This window comes from Chamaea fasciata, unplaced genomic scaffold (genome assembly GCF_029207755.1).
Source record: "Chamaea fasciata isolate MVZ Bird 193981 ecotype frontalis unplaced genomic scaffold, bChaFas1.0.hap1 SCAF_2, whole genome shotgun sequence".
Lineage (NCBI taxonomy): Eukaryota > Metazoa > Chordata > Aves > Passeriformes > Sylviidae > Chamaea > Chamaea fasciata.
Genome location: NW_027094087.1, coordinates 33,662,422 through 33,677,035, shown reverse-complemented (window position 1 = coordinate 33,677,035; position 14,614 = coordinate 33,662,422). Strand labels below are relative to the sequence as shown.

General features: G+C 36.8%; 1 protein-coding gene across 9 annotated transcripts in view; it reads right to left on the bottom strand.

Annotated features, from left to right (window-relative positions):
* The window catches only part of DLG2 (discs large MAGUK scaffold protein 2), a 993,549-nt gene that overhangs the window by 377,731 nt on the left and 601,204 nt on the right, over positions 1 to 14,614 (bottom strand). For all 9 annotated transcript variants that reach the window (XM_066175626.1, XM_066175625.1, XM_066175627.1 and 6 more), the window contains one exon: positions 12,503 to 12,556. In XM_066175626.1, coding sequence (XP_066031723.1) covers positions 12,503 to 12,556 — 54 coding nt within the window. The remainder of the gene's footprint in view (positions 1 to 12,502; positions 12,557 to 14,614) is intronic.

The following is a 14,614-nucleotide window of genomic DNA, read 5'->3' as shown; positions in this document are numbered from 1 at the left end:
TCAAGCAGAAAGATGAATATGTCAGGAAAAGCTATTCTTACAATCTTCTTGAAACATTCTTCACCAAGAAACAGTAGGGAAAGAAAAATGGCTAGAAAAAGATCTGGAAATAAGAAACTGTGCTCAAAGTGTAAATGATGGTGGACTTTATACCGTATTAAAGCTTTAACTTCAGTAAAGCAGGGGAATTTCTACAAAATATAAACAAACTTGATTTTAGCTAAGGCAAAAAATCAAAAAGATGCGGAATTAAAGACCTGGGGAGAAAGTCAAGTATAATTTATTTTCTTTCAGTAGATCTGCATATAGAGACAAGGTTCTTTTGAGACATGATTGAAAAAGGGATGCCCAGTTCTGACCAACCTGTCTTATTGATCAGTCTCCCTAAAACATGAGGATGGCTCCTGGAGATTGGTCCTTATTTTGAAAGAAAGATGAACATCTTTCAACAATTTCAAGATTTTTGGTAAAAAGTTTCACAAACTAGAATATATTTGTGTCCTTCTCCATGGAATGCAATTCTTGAGGAATGAAAGAAGAGCACTTACCTGACTTAGCTTACAAATTAACTTCAAACTAATACACAATGCTTCTAAAAAGAAAATAAACAGTATGGAAAGCACCAGCTGCAAATTATACTTCTCCTCTAGGGAAAGACCAAGAGGTCATATGGACAGCTGAAGACTTTCACTATTTTTAGAATAAGAAAGCACTACCAAGATACCACATATCTGCTTCTACTAAAGAAAAAGACTATGGTGAAATCTAAGTGATTAATCAACCTTTCACAGTGCACATTATTTGAAAAATTAGTATAGTTCAATAGTTTCAAGATAAACTCACAGTGTGCTGTGCTCAGCTTTCCATCACCTTTGAAAAGTCTAAGTTCTGAATTTGAACGAGATTAATTTTGTTATCACCGTGCTAATGCTCACTTAAGCTGTACAATGAACAAAACAGTCACACTTGCCAATATTCAGTAAAATGTTTCTGCCTAGCAAACATAAAACATAATGTACTCAGCATAAATAATTTATGACTAAAAAAAATCCAGAATTTTAAACTGTTGTCATCTTTATGCAGAAAAATTTGCAGATGCAAATTACTTGACAACTGATTGAATATGTTAATGTAAGATACAAAAGAAATGCACTTCACTTATTATTTCTCATCACTAACCATCTCAACAAGTGGAAATTTATCTCATATATGAATCTTTATTTTCTATTACCTTCAAACTAAGCCAATCTTCTATAGAAAATTATGAGGGCTGCAATTGCTAAGATCGGGAAAACAGTTATTATTTGTGGCATATCTGGATTTCCTACTCTATGCTAGGTCATCTAAACACTGATTAAAAATGTGATTTACTATCAAGTAAAATTGATTTACTATCAAGTCTGATTCATCAGATCACTGCATTAAAAGTAGCATGAGGTTTTATTTTGTAAAATGTGGATTAGAAATAAGTCATATTCCCAAAATGTCTGCACTCACAACTTGCAACAGTAGGGACTTCAGAGTATTTGCTGAAACTGTGTTGAAGTTGTGTTAGTTTTACAGCATGAATCAGCTAATCCCTGGCTAACAATGTAGGAAAATAAGAGCATTTAAATGGCTAATTTTGCGATTTTATTAAAAGAGAATGGTGTTCCATTGAGATCTCTTTATATTGCTGTAGGGAACGAGTAAGAACACACTCTAGCTATTCTAAAATTTTTAGAAAGTTACCATAAGTAACAGAAAAAAATGCTACTATGAAAAAGACAGGGAATAACGTTAAGAGCAATACCTAAAACCTAAAAGATCACAAGACAAGGGTATATTTTCTATCCATCGTTATTACTGATGTTGCATTATGTGCTGCCAGGATAAAAACCTCACCTTGGCTGAACTTTGACAGGTAGTTTGCAAAGCAAAAAATACTCAGAAATTCTAGACATAAAAAGTAAATATTTTTAAAATTACAAAGAAGAGTTCTTGCTAAATAAATTTCAGACAAACTTCATCTTAAATGAGTGAAAAACCATTGTACTCAAACCATCATATATCTAATAAGACATGAAAGCAAGATTTTTCTTTTCCACTTTTCATCAAAACAAGCTTTCTCTTCAATACTGACCAGTCATTTCCTCTTTACTCCTTAGATTACCCAAGGTCAAAGGAACACATCTATCTCTGACAGCAATTAACCTGAAATCCTCCAAAATGAAGTCTTATGAAAAAGAAAACCTTTCCTCCTTTTGTAAAATTAAAACCAATAAGATGATGACATCTGTGCTAGCTCTTCTTTCATTTTTTTTATAAGAGTTTTCAGTTAAGTTCTACACCCTTCTAATACAGTGAATACTAACCAATACAAGTCCCACTGTCTTGAATCACCAAAAAAACCAAAAAGCCAAAAAAACCCCAACAACAACAAAAACTATAGGCAAGCAGTTATTCACTTGCACTCTTTAAGCTGTTTCCCAAATCACTTCAAAACTTTAACTTCATGATGAAGTTACTCAAAGCTATTGCTATGGAAAAATAGCCTTGTGTACTTGAAGGGCTTTATCAGCTTCTTAGAACCACAGAATGGTTTGGGTTGGAAGCAACTTTAAAGATCATCCAGTTGCGATCTCTCTGCCATGGGTCTTAATTTTATACATACATACATACATACAGACATACCTATTCTAATCAAGTATTTTATGCAAAAAGACAATGGGTTTGATGGTTTAAGACCATGAATTGTGCTATAGAAGCATATTTGGTTATGTTAGCCACTGGATCTTTGCAAACCTACCAATCCAACTGACTTTAGCCTACTGCTACAATATCCAGTGAGGTTAGCTGTGATAGCATAATATATAAAGAACTTACAAAAGGAAAAAATAATTCAAGGCTAGGGAGAGAATGACAAAATCAAATTGAAATGACATTTCATTTAGGTCAGGTCGGTCCATGTAATTCAAGGCTGTCTCAGACCTTCAAGTGCTTCAAACAACTTTAATAGGCATACACTGCATTCTGCAGCACGTGCCAACATCACAGGCAAATTAAAAATTAAGTATAGCTGGGTGTAGAGGAGGGGTATGTACACACCACACACCTCCTTATGTATATAGTATATATGATTTTTCTCAGAGTGATGAAAACACCTGACAGGGCAATGCCAGGCTGGCTTGCCCCAGCAGAAGCAACAAGGATAAGAGTGGCCCAACAAGAACGGACTTTGCAAAAGCAAAGTACTGTACCTCTTTCAAGGGGTTTATTACATTGTCACCCAAAGGACTCAACAGTGGGTACCCAAAAACCTGTTGGCAAGTGTAGTCTTCTATCAAAAAGTCTGCTTCACAAACTTGAGAGTGTTAGAACTAAGACTGGTAAGTGCACACCCATGATCTGGACTGAAATGCTAAAGTACTTGAACTCCAAGTACACCAAATCCAAAAAGAATGAAGCATTACACACTCTGTGCTGTGTCCCTCTGAAGCCGAGGGACACAAACAGGTGTAGGATATGATCTCCGCAGTTCAGTAAGCTCCTCTCTCCCACTCTGCTAATAGCAACATTTCAAACATCCATAGAAAGAACTCCTTGATTGAATCTAAAGTCCAGCATTATTCATAGGCAATTGAAAATGGACAGTATTGTAATTTTGGAGAATAGAACTGTGAAGGAATAATTAGACACGTGACCAAGAGATGCATTTACTTGTTGGATTGACAGAATGTTGACAATTCTACCTAAATCCAGTCATAATGAAGGCTCTTTGATTTTTTATGTATTATGGTATGTAGCACTCAAATAGGTAATGTAGGGTTCACTCCGACAGAAAAAAAAAGAAATACCCTAAAATAATGAAGTTGTTTCACTTGCAAGTAAAGCTTTTTCCCTTAATTAAAAATTCTGTCTTTGATAAGGCTTAAATATTAAAAATGCATTCAGAATTTATAAGCAAAACACATGAAAAAAATCACGATTTTGCTTCAGAATCACTTTGGCCCTTCTTTAAAAAATGTTTCTTTTTAAAACACTACGTTTTAAATGTTTGAAAATGTTTGAAATAAATTTATTTTCAGATAGAAAAATGGGGTATGAAACAGAGGTAAAATAAATCATTAAGATCCATTCTATACCTTTGCTTTGGGTTTTCAACAGAAGCAGCATATTTTTTATGATGTCACACTAAAATCCATAAATGTCATCAGATAGCAGGATGAAAACTTCTATTTCTGCATGTTTAAGGGGACCTGTTTTATATCAGTTCATTAGTTTTGTATTCTGTAGAACCTTTTGCACTAATGATCACAAAATATTTTATAAACATTATTTAAATCATCTGTCAATACTGCTATTATTAAAAAAAAAAAAAAAAAAAAAAAAAAAAAAAAAAAAAAAAGGTCTTATCCCACTGCAGAAACAATGACATGCAGAATACAGCAGTTTGCCAGGGCAAAAAAACATTGCTGTGATACAATTCAAGGGCCAAAACAGACAAGCCAAGCCAATGAAGCTTTTAAAGCACAGAGCTCTACCAGCTTTAGCTTTTCCATTGTAACGCACAATAATGACAGGCTAAAAGATGAGTATGAATAATAAAGAAAACTGCAGGTTAATAATCTAGAAAAATGTAAATCATTAGAGATAATAAGATGTGTAATCTGCCTTTCAAGACTATGATCAAACTAATTAAGAAAGAAGCAACAAATTTATTCTGAGAAGTCAAAGGAAAAAATATATCTACATCTACATTATGATATTTTTATATATTTCAGTATAATATTAATTAAAAAATCTAAACTTCATGAGTTTCCTACTTTTGTAAAAATTCAGATCCTATCCTTTTAGACCAAAATTTCTTTTTATTCTTCTATTACCACTGTCCTCAAAAATTTGCTCATCATCTACAGTCATTGTTGTGTTAATCCTAGCAGCCAAGCTGCACACAACTGCTTATTCTCCTACCAGCAGGATCCAGGAGAGAATCGGAATAGTCAAAGGTTGAGATAAAGACAGTTTGATAAGGAAAGCAAAAGCCCCACACTCAAGCAATGCAAAATAAGGAGTTAATTCACTACTTCATATGGGCAGGCAGGTGTTCAGCCACCTCCAGGACAGCAGGGCCCCATCCCATGTAAACATGACTTGAGAAGACACAATCCATTACTCTGAATGTCCCTCCCTTCCTCCTTTTCCCCCCCTCTTTATGTACTGAGCATGCAGTCAGATGGTCTGGAATATCCCTTTGGTCAGCGGGGATCACCTGTCCTGGCAGTGTCTCCTCCCAGCCTTATATGCACCCCCCCACTCTCTCACCAGTGTGGCAGCACAAAAACCAGAAAAGGCCTTGGCTCTTTGTGAGTCCTGCCCAACAACAACAAAATCACCTGTATATTAGCAACCATGTGTTCAGCACAAATCCAAAACAGCCTCATACCAGCCACTGTGAAAGAAGTTAACTCTACCCCAGTCAAATCAGCTCAGTCCTATATGATATTTAACATTAATTATGTAAAGACATGCTTTATTGTAAAAATATATAAGGCCACCCACCCCCTTCAATTTACTTATCTAGGTCTGAAATGCACCTACATTCTTATTATCCAATAAAAGCCTTTAGAGCACTGACTGTGCTCAAAAATTCACAGATTTTCCTCATTCTTTTTACAATCAGGTGTGGCAATGTGCTCCTATCCCCAACCTGCCCTGCCTTTCATATTCCATAATAACTCTTGCCCAAGTAATAACCCTAAGTGGTGGTCAGTCATGGATGCATCTGGTCCTGATGGCTGAATCTGGCTCCAGCTGGACCAGGGGGCCACAGATAACAACATGATAGCCAAGACGAACTTCTGGGCAATACACCCAGCTAACCAGAATGCTGGTCAATGTCCAAATCAAGGCGAATTTGGAAGAAACTAGCATCTGTAGTCAGTATGCAAATATGACTATGACTCTATCACTCTACTCCATGAAGACTAAGCCCAAGGCCTGCTGAGCTCTCCTGCATGGCACTGGGCTGCACACCAGGATCTCCTCTTGAATAGGAATGCCCCTCAAGGTTACAAGATTCCTATTACATCAGATGGTTGGTAAGTGAATTGGGAATGAGCACACTGAAACTTGGCAATCTTTCATAAAGGATGATTAAACACTGGCATGGGCTGCCCAAGGAGATGGTTGAGTCACTGACCCCGGAGGTGTTCAGGAAAAGACTGGATGTGGCACTTAGAGCCACGGTCTCATTGACATTGTGCTTTGATCACAGGTTGGACTTGATGATCTCAGAGGCCTTTTCCAACCTAATTGATTCTGTGACTGCAAATACATAATCCTTTAGACATTAACCACTGGCCAAGGATGAGACTAAGTCTGGATCCACCCACTCCTAAACTCCCTTCTGAAAGGAAGCTTGGAACACAATAATGCCTCAAGCTTTAGCTTTCATATTTTCAGATTCTGTGCTGCTCAGATGTAGTTCTGAGCCTCATATTACGTGCCAGTAAGGTCTCTTCACAAAGTAGGTAGACAAAACAAATCCTTTTCCTGTGGAGGACCAAGGACAGCTTTCAGCCCAATATCGGTGGACTGAAGAGAGAAAACAAGAAGGACGAGACCTCACAACCTGAAGCTGTTATTGGACAGTTAAACCCCAATATGCAATGGACCAAAACTTAAGAAAATGTAAGATCTTGTGACTGGTTAGCCATTTTTGTAACCATTCATGGTCCACCCTGGGTGTAGCCCTAGTCAGGCTCCTGTCCTGCCCAAGCTGGATCCTGGAGGCCTTTCAACAAATACCTACTTTATACTGTAGCTCTGATCAGCCTGTTTCAGGTCAGCTTAGACATCACAGTGGGGTCCTTTCAGAACCTCATGGCTCAATGGGAAGATCCCCCCAAAATTCTGTCTGTTTTCTATGCAGTAAATGCTCAAGTATACCTGGCCATTAATTCTTGTTAAACCACTGCAGCATTTACCACTGAACTTCTCTTACATCAATAAAATATAGTTTCTTCTCACTTGAGAGTGACGTGCCTGATTCCATCCACAACACCAGAACTAGAAGAATTTTTTTTTTCTTTTCAGCTTTGGTTTAAGCTTATATGTATGTGCCTCCTTCCAATGTGCTAAATCTAGGTGCAGTAGCTAAACGGAAGGGAGGAAAGCTGAAAGTTTTGCTAAACTCCCCATTTTGGCATCATCCTGGCCCCCACACTTTCCTGAGCAGGAGGTGTCACAGCCCTGCTCCAGGAGGGGCTGAGCTCGCAGTGTCCCTAAGCTGGGATGCACCAAAACAGCTGCACAGCCCTCTCTGTGGCCACACTCAGGCAAGTGTAAAACAATACAAAGATTTGATTACAGCTCATGAAAACATAACCTACATAGTTGGAAAATTACTTCTTCAGGACATGTCTTAAATGTATCTTCATAGAACTCAGCACGGGCAGTACAGTCAGCAAATCAAACCAATAATAAAATAATAATAACTCAAAATAGTATTAATAAAAATTAATCTTTGAAAGAACAGTGTGAAACTGAAAAAAAATGAGGAATTCATTGTGACTGAAAGGCAAATAAAGTACATATTCCTTAGATCTTACTGCTGTGACAAAATGGGGGGGAGGGAACAACCACAGTATTTGAGTGAACTTTTAAATTTTTTTTGCTAAGATGAAAAGAAAATGAAATTCCATAATAAGATAAATAGAAAGGCTCCCTTCAATTTCTAGAAGTGATGCAGCAAAGACAGGCTTATAGCTACTTTTAACTGAACTATGCAGCTTTTTGGAAATGAAAAAATAAATAAATTAGGCCTATTCGGTGCAACAGAGAAAATGAGATGATTCATATGTTATCAAATTAATGCTTCTCATTATACAAAGAGATCTAAAATTTATGGCCGAAAATAGAGAACAAACAAACTCCCACAAATGTTTAATTGTGCTTAAAATGTCACAGAATAATTTGTTTTGTACCATCGAAGCTTCCTATCAAATTTATTCCCACGTCCAAAGCTTGGCGAGCCAAAGTTTTCAAACCACTGAACCTAGAAGAAAACTTAATTAACTGTTTCTTCTGTTATTTGCTGCAGGCCCAAATTATAAGGAATAACAGACACTATAATAGAATAAGGCCTTTTCTTTTATCTCATCTAAGAAAAGCATACTGATGAAAACCAGTCCCACAAAGGATGATTTTTTTTCTCCAAACTATTGAGTCGAAAGGTTTGAAGAATGTCAACACTTGCAAAATGTTTAATTATGTGATTTTAAAACATTAGAGGGTTAATGAGACAAATCACACAGTTTACAGTTGGTATAAAACTGTAAAAAGGAAATTTCTTTCAGGTGGACCAGTGCAAAGATGACATGTGAACATGCTATGTGAATGCTGACCATCACCATTAGGGGCCTCTCCCAAAAACACTCAGGAATTTTTGGAGGAAGATGGCAAGAGAGGATGAGCAGAGCTGTTAATGAATTGGAAATGCATTGAGGGTGCATCCCACAAAACAAAACAATGACAAAGGTTGTGCCAACAGCCTAACAAAATCATGAGAAGTGTCCATCTGGCACATAACAACACTAAAAATAACCCAATCTTATTTAGGGATCTAACAGGTTATGAGTTGTGGCTAGTAATTACAGAAAAAAATAGCATTTTGATTCACCAAAATTTGAAAATCCACGCTTATTCCAGTGCTTACTTTTGGAAATAACTTCTGCATGGTATGAAGTTAATTGTTTAACTTTGTTAAGGTAAATACAATGAAAATTACCGTTATTTAAGTAAAAAGATTAATAAAAGAAAAATAGTTTTTTTTTCTATTAAGCACTTTTTTTTTTTTGGCAAACATTTGTGCGGACAGCATTAACTAGTTGTCATGAAAAGTATCTTAGAAAATCCCAACAGTCAGAAATCAAAAATTAATATGTCAAACATTTTCTTGAGACATATCACTTGCTTATGTATTCCCTTGCCTTTTAATTCTATTTAACAAGTTGATTTGGAATGGTGCTCAGATTTGTGGAAGGCAAATTCAATCCAAAGAATTCAAGGACAACCATTTAAGACTAGAGAAAGAGAGTAAGGAAAAAAGAAAAAAAAAAAAAAAAAAAAGAATGTGGACATCAGAAACAGAACCCAATTAGTAGGATCTGAAAAATTCTTGTTCTTCCCATCCAGTCTTCCTGGACTCCAAGTGTACTTTGGCAATTGGAGCTGAAAACCAGGGATGAATAGCAGGAATCTAAGATCACTATAGCCCCAAGGAGCAGCACTTCTGGGTGTTTTAAACACTACAGTTCTGAGAGAGGATCAGCTTCTTACACCAAGGCTACTATTAGCTTTGGACAGAAAGTGCAATCATTTAACTTGGATTCTCTGATCCATAAAATAATTTTTTTCAGTGTTAGATGTTTATTTTATAGCAACTAAAAATCAGTAGCGCCTTTCAGAAGTGTAAATACCTAGCTAGTTAACTCTAAGGATACTTAAACATTCACCAAAGATGTTCCTAGGCACTTACAGTCTTCCCCCAGGCATGTCTGGAAGTCCTAACAGTGCTGAAAATGCAGTTGCTTGACACATGTTCAAGTTTCAAAATCATAATTAAATCTAGCTTTTTCTTATCTCTCTGAACTGACCTCATCCAGAAAAAAATATTTTAGGCCATATCTGCTAAATTACATTTCCTGCAAAATAAATGATACGATGATGGCTGCATTATCATAACTCATCTGGTTTGGAAGATTTTTTCTCTGTATTTCCAGCTATTTAAAAGGGAGACAAAACTCCCCTAAAACCCCATGATGTTATAGGCTGTATTACAGGACCCACACAATACTATAGGCTGCACTGGGCTTTGCTGTGATGGGCTTTAATCTCCATTGTAGCCTATGTAGAGCATTAATTCAATGTGTGGCTGAAACAATATTGATAATATACCAGCATTTTGGTTATTGCTGAAGAGAGCTTGCACAGCATCAAGGCTTTTTCTCCTTTTGATTTTACCCTTCCTGTCCCAGTACCAAGCTGGCTGGGGGTGAGTACAGAGTTTGGAGGGGACCTAACCAGGAGAGATGACCCCACATGACCAAAGGAATATTCCATATCACATGGTGAATTGCAATAAAAGCTCAGGGAAAGGAGGAACAAGGAAAAACATTCATGGTTATATCTGTCTTCCCAAATTAACTGCTACACATGATGAAGCCTTGCTTTCAAGGAAAGGCTAAACATCTGCCCACTGATGGGAAGTAGTGAATGAATTTCTTATTTTCCTTTACCTGCACATGCAGCATTTGTTTTCCCTATTTAACTCATTATCTTCATATACAACTCAGCTTTTATTTCTGCTATTTTCTTCCTGACCCACACCAGAGAAGACTGAAAAGAGTGTTTGGCTATTTACCAGAGTCAATCCACCATGTGCTGCCACTAAATCTGTATGGGGAAGGATCCCTGGACCAGGAGGGGACGCACATAGAAGCAAACATGGAACTGGCCCAGTGACTGTAGCATCTCCCTTGCAGAGGAAATGTAACACGAAACCAAACTAAATTAAACTGCATTACTCCTGAGAGTAAGAAAGAAAACACAGATCTACCAGCTCACTCTCTCAAATATTAGTTTGGAGGAAGAGGTCATTTGTTCATGGCTTGTTTTTGCCTCTCATTTTAGAGAATGTTCAAGCATACAATTCCTGAGTAGAACGAAATGCCTACTTGTAAAGCAGAGACCCCAGGTTCTGTGGGGCACTATGGTGGCCTGGGTTAAGCAGACAGCTCAAGGTGAAGTGTTTCTTAGGGTCTGCTGTTAAATAAGACCCACTGTGGTGGTGGTGGTGCTGTTTCCCATATCTAAGAGAAATAACTCTTCCCAGGCTGTGAAGAGCAAGGTGACTAATTCAGAGTTGTCGATTTCGACAGAAAGCACCTTCTGTTTATTTATCCAGCTCACATCATGTGCTGGAGACTGAAACAGCCCACAGGCACTTCTCAGCCTACTGTCAACATTTCTCTTGAATGTGTGTGGTCATTTGTTTTTTATTATTTAAGAGAAAAGAACTCTAGTACAAAAGTGGCATAAAAGTGTGTAAGTACTGATAGGATATGTTAAGGGAATAAATCATATTGATTGAGCATCTTGTCACTAGTGTAATTGCATCTGTATTTAGGAATTCTAACACCGTAGCTGCAGAGGATCCTGGGCACAGGTCCAGTGTTGAAAATGAGAACTGGGGCTCGCAGTGTCCCTTTTGGAAGACTAAAGAACACTAAGTGTAAAATGTCTCATCAAAATACAGGAGAAAATCCAGACAGAGCCATTGAAAGTGAGACCATAGCAGATGGTTTTGATGTTAGGATGGAAAACTGAGACAGAAATGATAGGAAGCCTTTTAAAAAAGCTGCATGCAAATGAACAGAGAAATTCTATTTAACTTTTTCACCCTTCCCAATCGTTCATATTCCCATCAAGGGACTTAATTCTTTTCTGTTTGAGAGCATTGTCATTCTTCTAAATTGCTCTTGGCTGTGATCTTTACCTGTGCTCTGCACCATAATTTCTAAGTTTTATGAATTATCAGTAACAAACTGGCTAGGACAACCCCTATTAAATTCCTCATCAACAGTCTTCTGAAAGACAGAACTCAGCAACATGATTGGTGTAGGTAGATAAATAATTAGGCTTATGCGCTGGTATCGTAAGAAACAGATGTGGACAAAATACGACAGATGAGAGACATTAATTAGGAGCTTCAAAAAGATAACTAAGATGATGCAAGAAGAAAGATTAGATACTGGCTGGCTAGCTTTGTGCTACTTGTTTTTATTTCCTCCAATCATTTAAGCCTGTTACACTCTGTGATGTGTTTGCTTTGTGTTTTTCTATGTCCTTTATCCTCAACTTGAGTCGATTTTACTGTTTAAATGACAATTATATCAAATGCTTGTAGAAAAACCAGATTTTAAAAAATCTAATAAAAACATACATTTATTTAGAACAATCTGTTTCCTAGAAGTCATAAAGAGGAAGATACATTAATAGGAAAATATTAGGTCAATTAGCTTGAGCTATTATTTATCATGAGCGATTTCTACCTACAAAAGAAGGATAGACATGAAGGGATGTTGCACCATTTTAATATACACTGTGCATCCAGGTATCTTTCTATTAAGCTAGCAGGGTGTGCATGGCTCTAAAAGAAGATACTCATGTTACTTGTAAGGATGACAACCTTAATGAAATCACTTTTCTTTTTTCCAAAGAAAGGCTCTTTTAGTAAACACAAACTAGAAATTGTGTGTACAGAATATGCTATAATTCACCTGAGTGCACTTGTCATTCCTGATTTCTTTTCCTAGAAAAGAAAATACTATGTAACTGTAAAAGAAATTATTAATTGCAAGATTTGTTTATAAGATAACTTTGATGCAATACCAAACAGAATTTCAGTGTGAAAATAAACCAGCAATACATATTTATTTTAAAACTCCCTAATACTTACATAAGGGATTGTGTCCAAGGTGTCTGTGTTGACAATTATAGGGGCAGGGCTTGCCTGAAAGAAAAAAAAAAAGAAAGAGAAAATAAATTTAAAGACCTGAAATTCATTAATATTGAAATACCCCTACTGATACATTAACTCTAAAAGCCTGTTTTCCCATGGAATTCAAATCATACAACAGTACATAACTATGGGTACTGCTCAGCTGTGGGTACTGCTCAAGGAAATAGATCCTCAGACTCCAAACCACAGCTCACTGTGGTCTTTCTTTTTAATTTCTCCAGTCTTTGGACCACATCCTGAATATTTATTATGCAGTTGTTCATTTTTAATAGAACTGTAAGAAACCTGATGTATTCAACTTCCAATTAGGGGATGTTGAGGGCAAGGGTTTCAGTTTCCCTACCTGGCAAGTCCATCTTTTGTGTTTGAACCAAGATGATTAACTGATCTTTACAGAGGAGACACATTTAACGTTTATACTACTTTGCAGTATTGTATAGGTATATGTATAAGCACATAGATTATGATACTTAAGTCAAAGGTTGCCATGGTTGATATACACTCAGCTGAGGTTCAGATTGAAGTTCAGACCAGTTTAAAAAGACTTGTGCATCTGCAAAGCTGCCCAAGCTCATCTTTAACTTCTTGATGAAGCTCATATCCAAGCTAGTTTCCAACCACCTGAACCACTTGCTCTTCCCATTCTGGGATTCAGTGGTATCGACCCAATGCCAAGCTCTGATATGACCTAGCTGCATAAACCTGGCTCAGACTCTGGAGGAAACCAGAAAGTTGTGAGAACATGTAAGCCAGAGGCAAGCCCCACCAGTAAAGTGTCAAACTGAGGCAGGACTGCCGAGGTGGGATTGTTAAAATCTCAACAACTCAGAATGATCAACACGTAGTCAGTGCAGTACAAAAAATGATCGAAGGCACCCTTTCTCAGGCTTATAAATGCCTACTTGGGCTGCAAGTCTCTTCAGGCACTGTACTGGGCTGATGGAAACACTAACAGTTAGCACAGTAGCACACTAGTTCTATTCATCTACACTGTGTATTTGTCACTGAATGACTGCCCTTTAAACTCGTACAGACTGCTGGGTCTCTTTATGCTTGGTAGGCATGAACATGGCACTGCTGAAAACACTGATCCTATTTCTGCTGTCAAATATTTACTGTGGGATTTCAAAACCTAAGTAACAACCCAAATTCAGAATGTGACATTAGAGCAATAATTCAAATAACATGAGAATAACACAGTTTTTTTCCCAGTTTTTGAGCAGTCATTCAAGGATAATTCTGTGTTCAACAAAATTTTATGTTACTGGACAAAAGCTACTGCTGATTAATGATTAATAGTTTCTATACAACAGTGTAAGCCGGGGATTAAACTTAAATGCATACAATTTGGTGTGTCTGCATTTCATGGCATGGACCAGTTGTCATGGCAGGGTATTATTTGACATTAAAATGCTTAGTATCTGAGACGATATTATATGCCCATACCCTGTTATTCTCATTGTGTCCCAAAACACTGGACAGACTGAAGTGATAGGTAAAAACTGAAGGTAATAGGTAACTGAAGTGATAGGTAAAAACATCATATTGTATGATTATAATATTTTTAGCTTTAGGCATATGGAATATGCCTATAGTTGCATTATCATTGATGGTAAAACAAATTATTTCCTTTTTACAATCATAGTCTATTTGCATTAATATTTAGCTCAATACATTTAACAAGTTCTTCCTTTCCTACAGGAAGAATAAGCTTGGGAATTTTCTACAGTTTTGATTTTATCTCCTTTTTTATTTTTACCTACTCTGTTTGTCTATTACCAAATACAAAGTTTTCAATTTTCAGAATAAAAGCATCTTTCCACTGATGATTTATAAAACAGTATCTACTAAAATAACAAAAATCTTTCAGAAGTCATTTTCCAAAGCATTTGCCCAAATCACTTTAACCTGTTTAAGAACAAAACCTTTTTTCTGTATCATATTTTCCTGAAGTAAAGCTAAAGAAATCAGAAACAAATGTGGGAACACTTGGGACTGGACAGAGTACTCCTGGTGCAGTCTGACAGGGGATGAGATGTCCCTCACCCT